We start from the raw sequence: 18,401 nt of genomic DNA on the forward strand, positions 1-18,401 counted from the left end.
ACACGGAATAATCGAGTAACATTACACGTAATGCAGGCTTATATCAACAGATGAGTGGCCAACTGACTGACTGAGGACAGAGCTTTTATACAGTACACAGGGGTGTTGATTAGGGAACAAGTAACCAGGGAATACAGGAATGGCCGGGTCTGATAGGCTGAGGGGAATGAGGTGTGTTGATGGGAATGTAGGTGTGGCAGTCAGGTAGTGGGGAAAGGAGGGAAAGTGTGATGGATGGTATTTCATGGGTGAGTGGAGAATCACAGGTCAGGCCAGGGGAGTGGAATGAAAGGTAATTTAGAGGAGGGATAAACAGAGAGACAGAGAGGCAGATGAGAGAAAGAGACACGTCTAGACTCTAGAGTATAGCCAGCATTGGCCCACAGCCTAGAATACTGCTCCCGTGGTTAGCTGCAGTTTTCTAGATATGCACGGACTGCTTTCAGAGCTAAGATGTTTTCAGAGCACAAAGCCAACACAGCCAGCGAGCTGGGCTTCAATCATTGATGCGGCATTGGCTAGCGACCGATGACTGATGACTGATGAGTCAGCTCACTTCCTCTATCAATCACTCTCTGTTTTCATTCTTTTTGTTTTGTTTTTGTAAAACAGCATACCAATAAAAGTGCTATTTAAGTCAAATGTATTATTATTATTATTATTATTATTATTATTATTATTATTATTATTATTATTATTATTATTATTATTATTATTATTATTATAGTACAGAATGTCTTATTTGTCTGGTTTTGTTTGGTCTTTAAATTTCTGAATATCTAAAGATACATTTAGCAGGGTTTTTCTTCGTCTTCTTCCAAATAAACTATTTGGGTACTTTCGGCTAATAATAGTCTACTTGGCTCTCGTTGTTTTGTCTCAATGTATTTTTTCCGGTTTCCATATTCAGCCATCTATGCATAGCTATTGTGTGTTCTATTTATTACCAATGAATAGCTTCTCCGTCACTCTTCAAGACAACTGCCCATTTTCATCACCGTCTGCTTTTAATAAAGTGTCCCTTCTAATAATCTCGTTAGTGCTGGTTGACCAACGTGACACATGCCTCATGGGCATTAGCTAACACTATGCCGTTGTTGCGGGGGGTTAAGTTACGATGACCCCCTGTGATATCACCATCTCTGCCGTTGTGTCTGGTGAGCATGAAGGGGTCCTCCCACCCTCCCTCAGGCTAGTGACTGATGGCCAAGTGTTCCATGTCCACCCCCAAAACAAAGCCAATCCTGTCAACTTGTCTTTATCTTTGTTTGGTGTGTCTGTGTATGGTCAGATTCCAGTAACTTTGTTTATAATGAAATGAAATTGGATTAAACCAGCCTATTAAACCAGCCTCTGCTATTAATCTCTTTGCCAAGTTGATGTTTTTCATACTGGCTAATTTCCACTGACCTTTGGAAGTGGGTCACTAAACTGTGATAATAAGCCTAAGGCTATTAGAGTGCAGGAAATCAAAGAACCCCAGAATTCTAACATGGACAGCTGGTCCTCTAATAATTCCAGTTACATGGGCAATACGCTACTAATAAGGCCAGCTGACAGATACTCATGAGGGAGATGGCACAGATGCACCATGGATAATGGCTGATGATCTGATCTCTCTATAGTCAGCATGGTGTTGTCACGCCAACGGATAAAAGCCTGTCACAGTCATCGGGGGAAATACAGAACAGGACAAGTTAAAGTATTGTGTAAACGATGTTGTGCAACAATCAAGAGATGTGGTATTTTAAACATAATGGCTCAAGATTCAAGGTCCATTCAGGGATATGAGGATGCTGTAAGATGACTACTCCTTCCCCTAAAGAAAGGAACTTTGAAATGACGATTTGATGTCTTTGTACATACTGTGAGCTTCGTTTATACTGCAGTTTATTCGTTTGTACATTACACAACAGAGTTGCTTGCTGAAAATTTTAAAGCATGAATATCCATTATTTTTTAGCAAGCAACTCCATTGCAATTCTGTTGCAACTCTGAGTATAAATTGGCTTTCAGCCAGAATTCTACCATCTCCTCCGAAAGGGCTCCCTCCATACCCGCAACAATTTCATACATAATGTAATATGCATATTGGAGTCCACAGTTCAAGGGCAGCTACTGTAGATTTACTGTACAGTGTCTGTCTATCGTGACTCATAACTAGTGGCGATACCGCATGCTGTCATTGACTGTGCCTCAATCACTTTGCTCTCTCTAATTTAGCCTAAGTGCTGCGGCATGAAAAAGCCATAGCAAGCTCTTTTTCCATCGATAAGTGAAACAACTAACTGTGTCCTCCATCTCCATACCCCTCTCACCCCCCCCCCCCCCCCCCCCTCTCTAACCTGCAGTCTGCAGTACCAGCCATGCTCTTTTGGACAGATTTCTGGAGGAAAACTTCTCTGATCATTTGTTGCCTCATCAGTCAGACAAGGAGCACGATGGCCAAAGTAAGATTTGCACGCACGCACGCACGCACGCACGCACGCACGCACGCACGCACGCACGCACGCACGCACGCACGCACGCACGCACGCACGCACGCACGCACGCACACACACACACACACACACACACACACACACACACACACACACACACACACACCTTTTCTGAACTTGTATCCTGTTTATTATTTTATACACATACACATACATAGTAATAAATGTGAACTGATCTAAATTACCATACAGTTGATCACTGAGCAGTTATGTGTCGAACTGTAGCACTTTATGCAGGCAGTATAGTTATTTTTATCAACATTGTGGACAATAATAAAACTACATTCAAAATCGTTATGTCATTATAAAGCAAATTAGAACTACTACTCTTTTTAGCTTTTTCTCCCCATTTTCTCCCCAATTTAGTCATGATGCCAATTGATTCCTACCCACACACATTTCTGTGTTGTCACTGCTGTTGTATCCTACTGATTCACCTGCTAGTGAGGAGCCCCCACCGGGTGGACGGAAAGTCTTCGTCCTACTCCTCCTGCCCGCAGCACGTAGGATCACTTGCAGAGACTATTTACCCGCCTGGATTCTCTCACCCAAACAAAGTCCAATTGTGTCCGTGTAGATGCTTGACAAAGCCGGATGCATCACGGTGGATTCGAACCCACAACCTCCTGGGTGGCAGGCACTTTACCACTGAAGCACCCGAGCGCCTATTTGTTTTATTATTGTTGAGGAGGCTCTAAGTGCAATTATGTGACTGCCTGCAATGTTGCCATGGGTGTATTGTCCATGAAACAGTATAAATATTGAACCTTGCATTGAGTTAAAATGAAATTAGACTGACTGAAATGAGGAAAAAGGAATAAGAGGAAGAAAAAAGAATAAAAGACTACTACTACTACTACTAGTACTACTACTACTCTGTCTAGACAGATCTGAAGGACAAATCTATTATTATTATTTGACATTGCTTTAGTGATAGTAATAACAAGGAATGAGTCACCCTAGTAAATGGTGCATTTTTATAAAGCACTTTACCCTTCACACTCTCATTCACTGATGACAGAGGAAACATCAACACCTGCTCATCAGGAGCAGTTTGAGGTTCATGTCTTGCTCAAGGTCACTTTAAGTAACTAAGGATGAGCCAGGGGATCCATCCAGGGACCTTCCGTTTCCCAAGTGGCCGCTCTACCTTCTGTGCCACTGCCGCCCAGTAACGGGTATCACTGTGAGGGCTTTGGAATGTCATTTCAGGTTATATCCTACTATAAATGTGCCACGTCTCTGCGTGCGTGCGTGCGTGCGTGCGTGTGTGCGTGCGTGCGTGCGTGCGTGCGTGCGTGCGTGCGTGCGTGCGTGCGTGCGTGTGTGTGTACGCACGATTGCACGTAACTCGAGAACCAAAAACATTATCTTCAAAAATAACAGATGTACAAGTTTGCTGTGAGCTTGTACATCTGCTATATAGTTTTCTGAAATACTAAACTAAAATCTAAAATGACACAGATGCTTTCACAGTTTTAACGGGTTAACCTGACACAGCTTTTCTTTTTCTTTTGGCGGTGGTGAAGGGGTAGTTCAAATATAAGTGTCAACTTAACGTCGATTTTGCTATTTGAATTAGGAAGAAGATCAGAACTGGATCCAGTCCTTCAAATAGTATAATAAATAGTATGATAAACGGTTAGAACAAGAAAGCATATTGGCAGAATCCTCTTTGTTTTTAAATCAACCAATATTTGGAGTTACGTCATAGCTACACAACCCAAACCTCTACCGACGCCTCATTTTGCTTTAAGACACGAGCGACAGTTTGACAGCGACAAAATACTGTAAAAAGCCTGCTTCATTCTTGCGTCATCTGCGATCGGAGGAGAAAGCTCAGTTTTCAGCTTATTTATGACAGGAAAACATAAAACGGAAAAGTGGATTCTCAGCAGCAAAGGACTGATTTAATAACGTCTGACCTTACGACCAAAGGGTCTACATGGGGGTTTTCCTCTCTCCTGTGACCTTACGACCATAGGGTCTGCATGGGGGTTTTCCTCTCTCCTGTGACCTTACGACCAAAGGGTCTGCATGGGGGTTTTCCTCTCCTATGTGTCCCGGAGGGCTTTTCTGTGCCATGTGGCTCGTTAGTGGTCATTTCCTCTCTGACGCCAGCATCACATGATGCATCACAAGCATCTCCTTTAAACATCTTCCTCCTATCCATTTTTTACCCTTTTGTCTCTTATTATTCCTCGACCTAAAAAATTAATATCTATCTATCAGCTGTGTTAATGTATGTATCCATTTGTAACAGAGCGTGTAACATTTTTGGGGCCCATTTGATGCAATTTAGATGCCTAACATTGGTACATTCTCAGAGTTAAACTAACACTGACTGAGCTGAAGTTAAGCTGCAGTTTGTACTTTTTTGTTGTCCTGCCCAGTATTTGACCCCAGGTCTCCCGAGCGTGGGAGACTACATTTTTTCCAGGAGGGAATCCCTGTTTGGCTAGGGTAGATAGATATTGCCCTTGGGAGCTTCAGGCAGTGCTACGTGTGTCAGGTGTCGGGTAGGAGTGTAAGGTGTCATACCTCAGTGGTACTTGACCTGTGCACATGATGGTGGTCCCCAGATGACAGTGAAGTGACAATTTAAGGACTTTAGGATTAGGATTTTAATACCTAAAAAAAAAGAAGTAATATACCATTAGTGCATCAAAAGTAATCAACAAACTATACTATAAAAACTGGTCAAACGTTGGCCAAATTGTCAAATAATATAAGAAAGATGAAAAAATTGTGAAAATAGCCGTGTTAGGCGTGCTAGGCGCTGTGAGCTTGTAGATCTGCTATTTTCACTATTTATCTGTGGAACCGAGTCAAATCGACCCCCCACCCCCTATAGGGTGGGGGGTCCCCAGTTCAAATATGATTATTTTTGGAGGTCCCCAGTTCAAATCCGATTACTTGGGGGGTCGCGGCCTTAAAAGGTTGAGAACCACTGCCCTACCTGATATTAGGGTCTACAATCATTTCTCAGTATAGGGACACCACCAACAACCACTGAAGATGTACTATATTGTTTTTTAAAGGCACTAACATGCATTTTAAAACTGTCCGGGGCAGAGGACTTTTGTGGCAGTTCTGGACAACCGTGGGTCTGAATGACTCGAGTCACTCGACACAGGGAACTGCACTTATATCGTGATGTCAGAAGTGATGTCAGCGGTATCCCTTTTTATGTCCATATATGGAGTTCTTTGTCAGGCATGCCCAAATGGAGTCTATGCAGATGTCAGAATGATGTCAGAAGTCGGTGGGACGAACCCGTATTTAGGCATGCCCAAATTCTGGAGTCTGGTTCAGTTTCATCACCCCATAGCGCAGCAAATGGGGTTAATCCGATTTACCGAACTTTCCTTTTCGCTTGATACCGTTTCGTAGAGACGGCCTACACACACGATCTATACCAAATGAAAGCCCGAATTTCATAGTTTACATAGTATTTGAAAGCGAGATCTGAGCGAGTTGTGACTCACTGAAAAGATGTGTTCCTGGCTCTGTGCGGGGTGGAAAAATATATATAAAAATGGCACGGGGGGGGGGGGGGGGGGGGGGGGGGGGGTGCAGCACAAGTGAGACTTCAAGGCAGCAACACATCACTCTTCCATGGGCTATAGACCGTAAGGCTATGAAGCAATATAGCACTGGGCATAACGGGCAACGGATAAGGGATCTCTTAACACAAAACTTGCTAACGATTTCCTCAGCCTTGGAAGCTCTGATGCTACTGCTGATAGCCAAGGCCGACACCAAATGTTTTCTTATAGTGAGAAGCACACCGCATACCTCAAAAGAAAGCTTAATTTGTCCACACCTTTATGTAACACCTGCTTTTGTAGTAAAGTGCTGTTCTTGAACAAAAAGCCGAGTTAGGGGCCGTTTTATGTCAGACGTTGACAGGCAGATATCAAAATGAACACAAAAAATATGCTATACATACTATACACCGAATGAAAGCCCTGAATGTCTACTTTTATGAGGAAAAAAGTACACATTGATCCCATCTACCCTTCGTCTGTAATTGGCTTTTGAATGAGCTACAGAATGAGCATAGGGACGAGGGAACATATTGGGGATACGTTACTACTGTTTTGTTTATTTTTGAGTGGTGCAACCACTCCAAGGAACAGCAATGTCCCTATGTCCTAACCTATGTCCCTATGTCCCGATGTTTATTTTGTTATGTTATGATGGTGTCCATGGGAGCCGCCATGTTCCGACAGACACTACACACAAGACGCCCTCCCCTCCCCTGAAACAAACAGGAGGGGAGGGGAGGAGGGAGAAACAGGAGGAGAGGCGGAGGCAAGCCGATCGGATGTTATGCAGTGTGATTCTGTTGACTGGGGTTGTATGTACGCTCGCATGGGCGCCGCCATTACGTTTACAGAGACTATTCTACACAATGGGCCCCTCCCGTCCTGTTTTCAGGAAGGGAGGGGGAGAGGCATTATTATTATTATTTTTGGGGTGTGTAGAAAGGCGATTGAAAGTAATCAATAAAAAGGTGCTGGAAACGTATAAATACGTGTCTCGCAGCGGACGCATGGCTAATTAAGAACATGTTTATACGCGTATCGCGTTCGGAGTGTTAAAGGCAATGGCATGTGGCACGGTGATTGGTTTAATTATTGTAACGCCCAAACCACACCTATATGCATAATGTAACGGGTAATGGAGGTGTTTTCGGGATTTAGACAGGTAACCAAAATATCAACTTTAGTGGGGGAACACCCCTTCCCCACTGCTAAATCCCCAAATAGTGTATTTAGAATGCTCGAACAAAAATGGAGCCCATAATCATCAGTCTGTCTGGCTTCTAAAGCAGTTTTAGCTGCAGTACCTCAATGTCCTGATATGGTGGGGGTGCTGTGTATGCAAATTATTGTGTATGCAAATGTTTTTCTCCGCCACACCCTCATCCCAGCTACTCCCCTTCCACATCTATTATAATAATCCCACAGTATCCAAAGACAAAATGTAAAATTGGGAGATAACTACAGTATGATATCACGAGTAGCACCAAATCATTTGGCCTGACCACTGTTCATAAAAACCCAAATATGATGAGAATGTCTGATTGTTCAAAATTGGATATTTGTGAGGATAGAAGACACGTAGGGGAGCCCAAAAAAACAAACAAAATGGGAAAAGTTGAATTTGATGTTGTAGGACCTTAAAACACGTTTTAACAATAATAATAATTATTAGGCTGTTTATTATAATAAGGATTTGGGGTTTAACACTGAGGATTTTTATTATAATAAGGATTTGGGGTTTAACACTGAGGATTTTTATTATAATAAGGGTTTGGGGTTTAACACTGAGGATTTTACTGCACCCTGTGTTTTCTTTTCTGTTTCCTCAAGCCCCCCCCACTCCCCTTCGATTCCTTAGTTATAATCATAACAGCTGTTTTCTCTTTCAGATGATTTGTTCCCTTGTCAGCCATGATTAGGGATGACTGTAGATCTGTATGTAATCACGCCTGCTGCTACCCTACATTTATGGGGAGATTTGTGGGAAATTTGTGCCGAGTTTGAGAATTATGTAAACGATTTTTTTTTATTCTTTTTTTTGAGTTCATGGACGTTTTCTGGGCTTCCATCTTTTACGCTTCTCCGAACCATAAAATAAAAATGAAATGTGGTCTCTTGAAAAAACAAAAAACAAAAAAGCTACTTTGTTTGAGATTTATTATATGATTTATTTATAATTGCTTTCCTCCTTTATATATTTTTTTACCAAAAATGTTTTCAATTTCTCCCAATTTAGTCGTTATAGCATTTCCAAATTCCACTCACTGCTGACCCCTACTGGTTAAATGCACCATTTTCCAGTGGTGGGAAAAGTACTCAAAGTTTTTACTTTGAGTACTAAATGTAAAATGTAAATAAATGTAAAATTTAAAATTAGGCTACTCATTATGCAGAATGTGCCATTTTAAGTTTTCAAATCATCTTTTGAAAATAGCCGATCTACAAGCTCACAATGCGTCACATCGCGACGCATTGTGAGCTTGTAGATCGGCTATTTTCAAATGGCCGAAATATATACAGTAGGGCTGAAGTGGTTACTGTTTGTGTCAGAAACCAAAATCTACAAAGTAACTAGCAACTCAAATTGATGATATTGTGATGTCACTATATCACTGTTTTTTTCAGTGGCACGTTTAGCCTCCAGGAAGAACTCCTAAATAAGATCAATAAATAAGACATTGCACATAACAACCACACCAAGGGGTCCAATGAAGTACATTGTACATGAAAAACTGGAAAAAAATACAAAAATAACGGCACTCCACCTTTAAAGCTGACAAGTTTCACTTCAGGCACCTCGACCAACAAGCTCTTTTATTCTGACCTGAGGCCGATAGTACAAAATAATGTCTCTAAGTTTTATGAAAAATGTATGTATTTCAGTTGTTCTCAAACTTTTTCATGTCACGGAACCCCACAATTATATGCATTTGGCCGTGGACCCCCATCTAAAAATATTTGAGCTTGTGTTGCGCTATATACGAGCTTGTGTATCTGCTTTTTTTGAATAGCGAAAGTATAAAATAATGTATATATATTTTTTTAGCTCAAATCTAAAATTACACAGATGCTTTCCAATTTGTAATGGTTTAAAGTCATGTTGAACTTTTGTAGTATAGAACTTGGGTTGTAGAATTAGCCATTTCATTCACTCATTGTATAGTGAACATTTTCTTGAAATCACACTTTTAGCACATAGTGATGGTTAATAAATAGTGTATAAAAACAGTCCTGGTACACTTATATTGTAATTTATTTTCTGTCTGTAGTACATGTCGCATCATTGATGTTCCATCCATTTTCTTTGTACTACAAGAACACAATACTGGAAAAACAGTACCTGTACCTAAATAAATACACCACAGCGTGTTGTGGATGCACTCAAATAAACCCAGATACTCAGCCATCACTCCAGAGCTCATTTGAGGATTGTCTTGTTGTTTGTTCCCTGGTTAACTGTGTGGAAAATATGCTGTTATGACAGTCCTTTTTCACCCAGTGTCAATTATCTAATGTAATCCTGTTCTAAATGGACCTAAACGGACTGACATCATGCTTCCTTCTATGCATGAGGAGTCTAAGCCGCTTCTTTTCACCTGACAGGGGGGAGTTTCCGGTTCCGGTTGGACGTACTGTAGCGCATGGAAGGAACGCGTTATTCCAACCAGTTCCTCTCAGTGGCGTATCCAGGAATTACGTTTTGGGCAGACAAGACGTGTTAATTGTTGTCTCCCCGCGCACAATCGTAGCACTAAAGGTTTTCAAATAGATATACCTGCCAGACGAGTAGTATACAAAGGCTGAAAGGCATGCATTTACATTCCAATGGGTGATTGAGGGTCGCGCTCTACCGCAACGGCCAATCAGCTGTCCATTAATAGTTCTCAGGTCTTGTTTTTGTCCTCTTTTTTCTCATTGTATGGATTTTGGCCAGGCCAGAAATGGATTTGGACAGGCGGACGCCTGCCCTCGCCTTATTGTAGATACGCCTCTGGTTCCTCTCCCCTCCATCGGGCTCCCCGGCTGGCCAGGGGGAGGCAGTTTAGAGGCCAGGACTACTAACAAGTATTATTAAATTGTAGAACCATATATATAGACAGTATATCATTCTCAGTTTCGGGGATAATTAAGTAAAGTGAAAACACCTTTGTCTCCATCTGTCTGTCCTCTTGTTCTATGCAGTTACCTCCTGTGATTTTGAATCTCCCTGCTCCTGGACTATGTCAAATGACAGCGCTCAAAGGGACTGGTCGATCGCATCTCCGTGGCAACGCGGAGCACGCAGCCAGACCGCCGTGGCGATGCCTGCCACTGACCAGTCGGAGGGAACACGTGACGGTAAGGACTCACAGAGTGCACGTAAATGCTCTTCATGGTTCATACTGTGTGTTTCTGTCAGGATTCACAGTTCACACAGTTCCTTCTGCAAGGAGGTTAGGCTATATAATAACGCACTTAAGGTCCACTCACACTGAGCACTAGATAACTATAACTATGCCGTTCACTTGACTTGGAACATGTTTTTGTTTGTATGTCCAGCTTTGAGGGTCTGTGTAAACACAAACATTGAAGACAAAAGTGTGTAAACACAAACATTGAAGACAAAAGTATGTAAACACAAACATTGAAGACAAAAGTGAGGACGCAAATTTCCACCACTGGTGCTCAATACGAACGGCCCTATACAAATTTACTGAGGATTTTACTGTGTACAGAATCCATACCGTTCCTTCTGCAAGGGGGTTATAATAACTTGTTGTTCTCAGATATAGTGTACACTAAAATCCTGAGTGTTCTCTTTATCAATTACAAAACTGATAAATTAAAGCTGAGAATTTTTATTGTGTACAGGTTTGACAGTGCATACATAATTCAGTTACAGTTGATTCAGCCAGGGGGTTGTAATAACACATTCTCAGATACAATGCATTGAATGAGCAGCTTTTGATGTTCTTGATGTTGCGAAAGTGTGGTTTGGGGTTTGTATTGTGCTTTATTCCGTTGTATTGTGAGTGGGCGGGTGGGTATGGTTTGTACATTTGTTGTTTTATTTACTTTGTATGAAATGTGCTATACAAATCAAACTGACTTGACTTAACCACTTAAGCCCCACTGTACATAATAATACAGCCCTGGGGTCCCCCAGCGCTCTCTCTATTTTTTTCCCCCAGAAAACTCTTAGGATTTAGAACAGTGGTTCTCAAAAATAGCAGATAACACAACACAACACAACAATGCTGTGAGCTTGTACATCTGCTATTGATGAAAAAAAAAAATCTTGAAAGGGTTTCATAATTTAGAAGACAAATAATCTCTTCTGGGGGGGTCGCTGGCATAAAATATTTTCATATGGGGTGGGTCCACGATCAATTACATATAATTGTGGGGGTCCTTGGCGCTAAGAAGTTTGAGAACTATTGATTTAGAAGGTCTAAAGCCCTAACCACACCAAAGGGTCACCATGCAACTCCTTGGGTCCACTCCAAACGGTTGCAAGGAGTTAATGCTAAAACCGTCTCGACCCTTTGGTGTGGTTTGGTCCATTGAATTCCATGCGTTGAATCACTAGGGACGATGCACGTCAACGTGCAACAGGACATATCACACCGCAGGGACAACGCTAAAACCGTCTCGACCCTTTGGTGTGGTTAGGGCTTTAATGGCTTAATCTAAAAGCTCAAAATCTGTCGCAATGAAACACGTTGTGATCTTGTAGATCGGCTATTCGGGATCAATAAAGGTCTTATCTTATCTTGTCAAGTTTCCTTGAGGGGGTTCCATGGGCCCTTACAGGTCTGTAACATTTGGTGGTCCTTGAAATGACAAAGGTTTGAGAAACACTGTATTATTCAATTCATGTTCATTTTATTGTTAAGTTATTTTATTTTGTATTTCTCCCCAAAAGGTCATTTCCTGCTTCTAGGCCCTTCCTCCTCTGGGAGTTGTGAGTACCAGCTGACCAGCCCGGTGCTGCCAGGCAGCGGTGAGCTGTGCCACCTGCAGCTGGCTCTCTACGAGGCTGGCCCGACACTCGGAAACCTCACGCTCCTGGTCAAACCCGTCCTGTCAACTCCAGCTCTTACCTCTGTGCTTCTCAACCACAAGAGACAAGAGAGCGCCAGGTCAGCGCTTACATCTTCTCTTTTGTTGGAATAAAGGTTGACAGATCTATATACTATAGGCCTATCAGAACACAACACAAAAATACCTTTTACATCATGGGTCTTCAACACGGGGTCCAGAGTCCCTATGGGGTCCTCGGAGTTACCACAGAGGGTCCACTATATTTTTTGTGAGATAGTAACACTTTGTATTTGTATTTGTTAGTTTATTTATATAAAAAAATATGTCTGAAATTACAACGCAAATGATAGTGCTGTCAAACAAATCTATGAAGCCATCAAAGCAGGTCGGACCAAAGAGCTGTAATTCAAAGATGACAGCAATCTTTTGAGTGTCTGTTGTTGCGGACATGTCCTTTGTTAGAATTGATCTTATGCTAAAGCACAGCCATCTTCAGACCAGCTAAAAGCTTGCTTGTATATGTGCACCCTGGAAATGAATGTATAATTGGTTATGACAGGAGCAGGATGGACGACCGAATGCAATAAGGCTGTATGTCATTGTTAGTGACTGGTGGGTAATGCACCATGCATTTGTATTATGAAAGAGGTTTTTACTTCAGTCGCAGTAAAACATACAGGTAGGCTGGTTTCATCCGTTCCGGCCAGCCTAACCCAATTTCTAATATAATGCTCAATTGTGGCTGAGTGTATTCACTTCAGTAGTTACTACAGGACTGTGTGTTTATGAATTACATGATATTTCTGATGGAAAGGCTGTTTGTGTAGCGATAAGATTTTTCTTGCCATGACAAGGTTAATGGCTACAGTAGCACTCACTGCTAGTGCAGTGAGTGCACACACTCAATTACAAACAAACAGTGACATGACACTGTGATTATTAGCTGCTACCAACTAGTTGTAAGTGGAGGTACAGGATGAGGCCGAATAATTGACAAGGCTGATTGGAAGGCTGCAATGCAATGGAATAGTACTACTACTACTACTGAGTGTTGTCTTTTATTCATATGAATAAATGTACAATTTAACATTTGTCATTGTAGGATTTTCACATTTTCAAACGTAATCAGACCATTGCTGACTGTTTGGGGTGAAAAGTCTAAACGGCAGCCTGTTATCAAAAAGGATTGAATTATGATCTGACAGGCGAACTACAGTAAAAAGTAAATTTAGATTTCTCACTCATACTGCATACTTGTATAGAATCATCTTTGTTTCAGTCCACAAGACTTAGGGGCAATTCACACTATGGTCCCGGGTTCGCACTCGGGACCACTTGGCAGATGTTGTGGTAGTGTGAATGATGCGTACCGTTCCCGGGAGCGGATCGCCCAACCGTCCCCGAGACCGCATGGGGGGTGGGTCTCTGGACCGTTGAAGTGAATTCAGATACGGATCGTTCCAATGTGAATGCATGCGTACCTAAAGAAGGAAGTGGACTGTTTTTTTTTAAGAACGTGACATAATCTCTAGTCGATGAGCCAAGCGTCAACAAAAAAAACACACAGACGCTGCATGACGCGTAACACCAGCGCATTTCTCAACGCCGCCCGTCTCCTGTTGAATCTGCTTATACGCGTAGCACCGCAGTACGCGCTGATCTTATTCTGCGGACTACACGTGGCTCTTGGGCTTTGCTTGGCATAGTTTCCAAAGTAAAACAAAATAATAATAATTCTAAAAAGTAGAATCCATTAAACTAATATCAAACACGACACTGGAGCACAGAACTGACTGACACAGTGAATAGCAGGCAGGCTGACAGTGAAGTAGTATAACGGCAAAGAGCCAAAAGAGGCAATGCAATGCAGTGTGTCTGGATTTATTGGAGACAATGTCGCAGAGTTGATGGTCATTGTCCGTGCGCACCAGCCATCAAGCACACCAGCCATATGGAGGATCAAAGTGTGTTATGCAAGTGTACCCGGGTGCGCTGTTGAATCTCGGGCAATGTGAATCATGGCCATCGGGGACCAGGCAACCGTATTCGGAAACGGTTCCAATGAAACGAATTCAGTCCCTCTCAGTGTGAATTGCCTATTAGACACTTCAAAAAAGTGTTAATCCAACTTTGAGAATACCAAAAATCTTTCACTGAATTTTGTGTGGGGGGTATGTTGGTCTTAAAATGAGGTGTGGTCTGGTGCAATACGAGTGCACTGCTAATGTATGACCAGAGTGTGCGTGTGCTCTATATGTTTAGACCAGGTAAAAGCTGGTTTTGACGCAGAGAGCAAAAGCTCTCAATGCGCGCACAATGAATGCAATACTTCGATTTCAACACAACACTCACTTTCAACAATTTATGTAACATTTCTGAGACACTATGAGGGTGAAAAAATAATTCACTTGGCCGTACGTTATCCATATTATATGTCGACGCGAGTGTACGTTGCCATCATCAGCCAATTTGCCCCATAGCCCACAGGGCCGTTCACACTAAGCATGATAACTAGAACTACTATAAAGATAATTATGTGAGCACTCACACTGATGAATGGGAACATGTAAACACAGTGGCACAAACAGGTGCTGTGCGCGCAATCTGCAGCGTCTAAGTGTGCAGGGCACAGAGAGAGACGTCGCATTTATCTCAGTATGTCCCACTCCACATCTTCCAGTGATCTATGCATATCATTGGTGCAATTTATAAAAGAACAAATATATATTTGTTTGTATATTTGTATATTATTTTAAAATAATTCCCTGACAGGCTTGTCCGCGATAAATTCATTGGATTTAGAATGTATTGCTAGTCAACTCATTCCCAAAGTGTGTGTGTGTGTGTGTGTGTGTGTGTGTGTGTGTGTGTGTGTGTGTGTGTGTGTGTGTGTGTGTGTGTGTGTGCGTGTGCGTGTGCGTGCACGCGCGCGTGCGTGTATACTGTATGCGAGTATACTGCATTTGCCTATACTTTACTAGTATACTCCTTTTCCCATATTTCAAACATTATAACCGTTAAGACAGTATTTGAAATCAGTCAAGGGCCATACAGCCCAAACTCCCAACATCGTACACAATCTCCAAAACATCTGTCTGTATAATGTGTTACTGCAGAGCTGAGTGGGAGGTTCTGGAAGCTGCCATTGGCCAAGTGGACGAGCCCTTCCAGGTGACTTTGCGCTACACTTCCTGTGTGTGGCAGGAAGGAGCCACTCTGGCGGTGGATTCACTGGAGTTCAAAGACTGTGATCTGGGTGAGTTTCAGAGGCCAGATACTGTATGCTGTCAGCGATTAGTAGTAAGTAAGCCGTATGTATGCCATGCCATATTGTGGTTTTGCTCATATTTTCAAGGGCTGTATGTTAGCTCCAGTACTAGTTCATATTAGGGATGCTCCGATCAGGTTTTTTGGGACTGATTCCGATTTTTTTCTCACAATCGGCCGATACTGATACCGATACAATCTTGTGCGCAAGGGGAAAATTTTAATATTTCCAAAATTATTATATGTCAAAACCCACGTCAAAACTATGTGGGGAGGAAGGGGAGAATGTTTAGGCCTGTCACAAAGATGCAAAATGATATTATACTATATATCTGATTGACTTTTATACCACGTAAATGGTATAAAAGATCAGTTTCTCCAGATAGGGTAAATAAATTCACTAAATTACCGATAAATTGCCGATCACCGATCGAGTCATTTGGAGTGCCGATCGGCCGATCACCAATCGGTGGCCGATTGATCGGAGCATCTCTAGTTCCGATCAAAGGCCTTTTGCTGGACACACAGTTGTTCGTTGTTCCCTAAATAATTCACCATTTCTTCCTCGGCCTAGTGGGAATGTGCGTACACATTTTACGGAAATTGCACACTGCGTTCATGATTTGCTGCATTTTGTTCAAAATGGACCAATCCTGCAAACTTTGGAAGGCAATCTTAGCCAATCAGAATGGAATATGGAAAATCGGAAAGATCCGTGTTGATCACATCACACTATATAGCAGTACACATTCAATGACGGCGATGACAGCAGCAAAGGCAACTAATGCAAGGCACCAACCTGCTCATCGGGAGCAGTTAGAGGTTCAGTGTCTTGCTCAAGGACACTTCGGTACACAGCCAGGAGGGTCTGGGGATCGAAGCGGAAACCTTCTGGCTCCCAGAAGGCTGCTGTATCTCCTTAACCAGAAGGCTGCTGCATCTCCTTAACCAGAATGCCGCTGCATCTCCTAAATGAACTCCAGCTGAATGTGTAATCAACAACACACTTCATACCTCCGTCCATTATTTGTTTCTCGGTTAATAAATGGCGCACTGTGTGATGACATGCAAGATGCACTTGAAAGGATAAGCAAGTCAGGCTTGTTTCCATGACTCGTGTCATTTAATGACATGGACATGCATGTTTCAAGGTGCAGAACGCTTACAAATCAGGACCTGAGAATACTGTTGTTCATGCAACAAGAACAACATCATTAGATAATTATAATTATCATCAATAAAGGTTTATCTTATCTCATCTTGTCTTTATATAATAGCTTCTTGTTTGCGGCAGGTCACCATGGCCCAGATCTGGGTGCAGAGTGTGAGGAGTCCTTCCACTGTGACACTGGAGGATGCATCGACCAGAGCCGAGTGTGTGACTTCCACAGTGACTGTCCTCTGGGAGAGGATGAGGGATTCATCTGTGGTGAGTCTTGTAGTTTCTGATATCACACTCAGACCGATATGGGTTAAACAGAGTGATGCTGGTAAATAAACTTTATACAGCCGAACTGAATTTTGTTATTCATTTTTTATACTGTTCCAGCCTCACTGCCACTGGATAAAATGATAGCTAGCTACCCACTTTAGACTGTGATCGTACAACAGCTTTGCACACCAAAAATATCTGCAAGCTCACAACATGTTGTGATGTACTATGACAGAGTATACATTAAGCATTACACACGGGGAGAGTTTATTTTTTGTGATTCATTTCCATTTATTTAAACTGTTTGTGTCATGAGTACATCCACACATCCTTTTTCCACCACAAATAAAAGCAGCCACCCAACAAAATTTGATGTGAAATATCACCATTTTCAGATCATTTTTTCATCACGTTCCCGGTGCCTCTCTAGCCACTACTGTTTGAGATTATTATGATAAAAATCACACCCGTGAGAAGTGAGGGGCGCTATAGTAAAGTCTAACTCATGTTGATTAGGTGATGTAATGATGTAAAACAAACGGTGCCAACGTGCATAGATGTGCCACGCAATGGTAGGCCTCAGGCCTGGTATAGGCCTCAGGCTTGAGGCCTGGTACAGTATATGGTAGGCCTCAGGTCTACCATTCTGAAAATTTAATTTAATAATATTTGGACTGCTGGACAGCTGACAGTAGGCTCTCTTTAGTCTTTAAATTAATCTGTGACATGTTACCGATTCCGACCCGTTCCGAAAATATTTTCAAATAGTTAAACCGAACCCGAATAGATCCGTGACAATTTCGTCCGATTCCGACCCGTTCCGAGATTTATTTCAAATTCCTGCGCCGAGTCCGACCGAAATCCGATTATTTCCGACATTCCGAGAGACCCGAACCAGCTGAGCCAGGCAGACATAAATGTGGACTATATAGAAATAATATAACTATTGACCAATTACCATTTTATGATTAAAGCGCGAGAGAGAGACAGAGAGAGACACAGACAGACAGAGAGAGACTGCGCGCTATAGAGGGTGAGAGAGAAAAAAAAAGAGTATATATATATATATCGTCCATATAACCGCCCATGGGCCGTTATTTGCAAACTTAATCAGCCTCAGCCCTCATTTATATTATTATATGCGTGTTCACCGTGTTGAGTTTGCAGATCTCCGCACGCCACTCACCTAACAACAGCGCAACACCAGTCCTCCGGCTCCACATCCATAAAAGAAATCTAGGCTATAGTTTCACAAGTGCCTATGCAGCTTATATGCACAACCAATTGTTTTAATTCAAAGTGGTATAGGCCTATACGGTATTCTGTGAAATGTTTATTGTCATCCGTGTATCTACAAGCTCCAAGTGTTGCATGACAGCGCTTTGTGAGTTTGCAGATCATCCATTTTCGGTGCTCGGTGTGTGCCAGCGCACAGCCAGCCTGCCTCAGCGCAACCACAAAGTTGATATTTAAATTGTGCTATACTCGGGCAATCTTCAACCGATTGTTCTAATTCCAAATGGCCTATAATCTGTGAAGTGTACATTTTCATTGGGTGTATAATTCATGTTTTTTATATGCTTTAATTAAATTATATGGAGTGAGATGCTAACATCGGCATATAAT

At 42.1% G+C, this 18,401-nt stretch overlaps 2 protein-coding genes across 2 annotated transcripts in view; both read left to right on the top strand.

Annotated features, from left to right (window-relative positions):
- Positions 1-18,401, top strand: part of LOC306941851 (tyrosine-protein kinase receptor-like) — a gene marked incomplete at its 3' end in the record, with an annotated part of 47,792 nt that overhangs the window by 27,261 nt on the left and 2,130 nt on the right. The window contains exons 2-6 of the mRNA XM_079527489.1: positions 2,352-2,450; positions 10,235-10,390; positions 11,958-12,174; positions 15,193-15,332; positions 16,638-16,772. Of these exons, the coding sequence (XP_079383615.1) occupies positions 2,352-2,450; positions 10,235-10,390; positions 11,958-12,174; positions 15,193-15,332; positions 16,638-16,772 (747 nt within the window). The remainder of the gene's footprint in view (positions 1-2,351; positions 2,451-10,234; positions 10,391-11,957; positions 12,175-15,192; positions 15,333-16,637; positions 16,773-18,401) is intronic.
- The window catches only part of ltk (leukocyte receptor tyrosine kinase), a gene marked incomplete at its 3' end in the record, with an annotated part of 48,915 nt that continues 47,160 nt past the window's right edge, over positions 16,647-18,401 (top strand). Inside the window, exon 1 of the mRNA XM_079528247.1 lies at positions 16,647-16,772. The remainder of the gene's footprint in view (positions 16,773-18,401) is intronic.

Source organism: Electrona antarctica (genome assembly GCF_951216825.1).
Source record: "Electrona antarctica genome assembly, chromosome: 18".
Lineage (NCBI taxonomy): Eukaryota > Metazoa > Chordata > Actinopteri > Myctophiformes > Myctophidae > Electrona > Electrona antarctica.